This window comes from Saprolegnia diclina, assembly GCF_000281045.1.
Source record: "Saprolegnia diclina VS20 unplaced genomic scaffold supercont1.59, whole genome shotgun sequence".
NCBI classification, from domain to species: Eukaryota; Oomycota; class Saprolegniomycetes; order Saprolegniales; family Saprolegniaceae; genus Saprolegnia; species Saprolegnia diclina.
Window position 1 is genome coordinate 189,091 of NW_008246126.1, and position 964 is coordinate 190,054.

At 61.8% G+C, this 964-nt stretch overlaps 1 protein-coding gene across 1 annotated transcript in view; it reads left to right on the forward strand.

The window, feature by feature from the left end:
* Window positions 1-75: 75 nt before the first annotated feature.
* SDRG_13402 (hypothetical protein) overlaps window positions 76-964 on the forward strand; it is a gene marked incomplete at both ends in the record, with an annotated part of 1,172 nt that continues 283 nt past the window's right edge. Inside the window, one exon of the mRNA XM_008619487.1 lies at window positions 76-906. Within this exon, the coding sequence (XP_008617709.1) occupies window positions 76-906 (831 nt within the window). The remainder of the gene's footprint in view (window positions 907-964) is intronic.

Consider the following 964-nt stretch of genomic DNA (forward strand, 5'->3'; position numbering starts at 1 on the left):
TTTGCCGGCGAGAAGTTTGTCTTTTGCAACTCCAACACCAACCAGCTCACCAAAGCCGTTGGCGCGAACATTGACATGACGATCGAGTACCTTGCCGACCCGACGTCGCTTCCGGATTTCACGATTCCTCACGTCGAGGGTCAGTCGGCGCTGTCGTGTCCCGTCGTCACGGTGGCAGCACCGGCGCCAGCACTGCGTGTCCATGCTCCCGAAGCGGCTGCATTAGTGGCAGGCGCCAGTGTCGGCGAGGCGACGTGCGCATGCAAGGGCAAGAAGAAGCCGTGCTTGTTCGTGCACGGTGTCGGCAACAAGGACTCGTCGGCTCCGACGCCGACGTTCAGCGAGAGCTGGGGTGACATCCAGAACAGCGCGCCGTGCTGCTCGAGCGTCGCATTCGCGCACTACGAGTCCGTGCTTCGTGGCTGGACCCGGAAGGATGTTCAAACCGAGTTTTGCAACACGGCGCTCAAAGTCGGTACCTCGGGCGGCAAGACGATCGACAACATGATCTTGGTGACCTTCTCGATGGGCAACCTCATCGCGAGTGGTGCCTTTGCCAACGGCACGTGCAACATCGGTAGCGGCGTCACGTGGGTCTCGATCGCGGGTCCGATGCAGGGCAGCAAGGCCTCGAATTTGCTCGAAGAGAAGTGCACGTCGGGCGGGTGGAGTGCGACGCTCGGCGTTTTCGGCTACTGCCCGGCGACGGAGTCGTACCTGCAAATGAAGTACCAAGACACGGTCGACGCGAGCTTAAAGAAGGCGTACCTGGACGCGCAGACGGCTCGGAAGCGCGCCAACAAGCTCATGTGCGGCATCAAATCTTCGGGCCTGGCATCGACGGACGGCGCGGCACTTGCTCTTGTGGGCTCGATGGCGTTCAAGGATGGCTCCCTCCACGACGGCGTCGTCGACTTCAATAGTTGCCGCGATGGGCAACCTCGTCGCCGCCGGTGCTATCGCC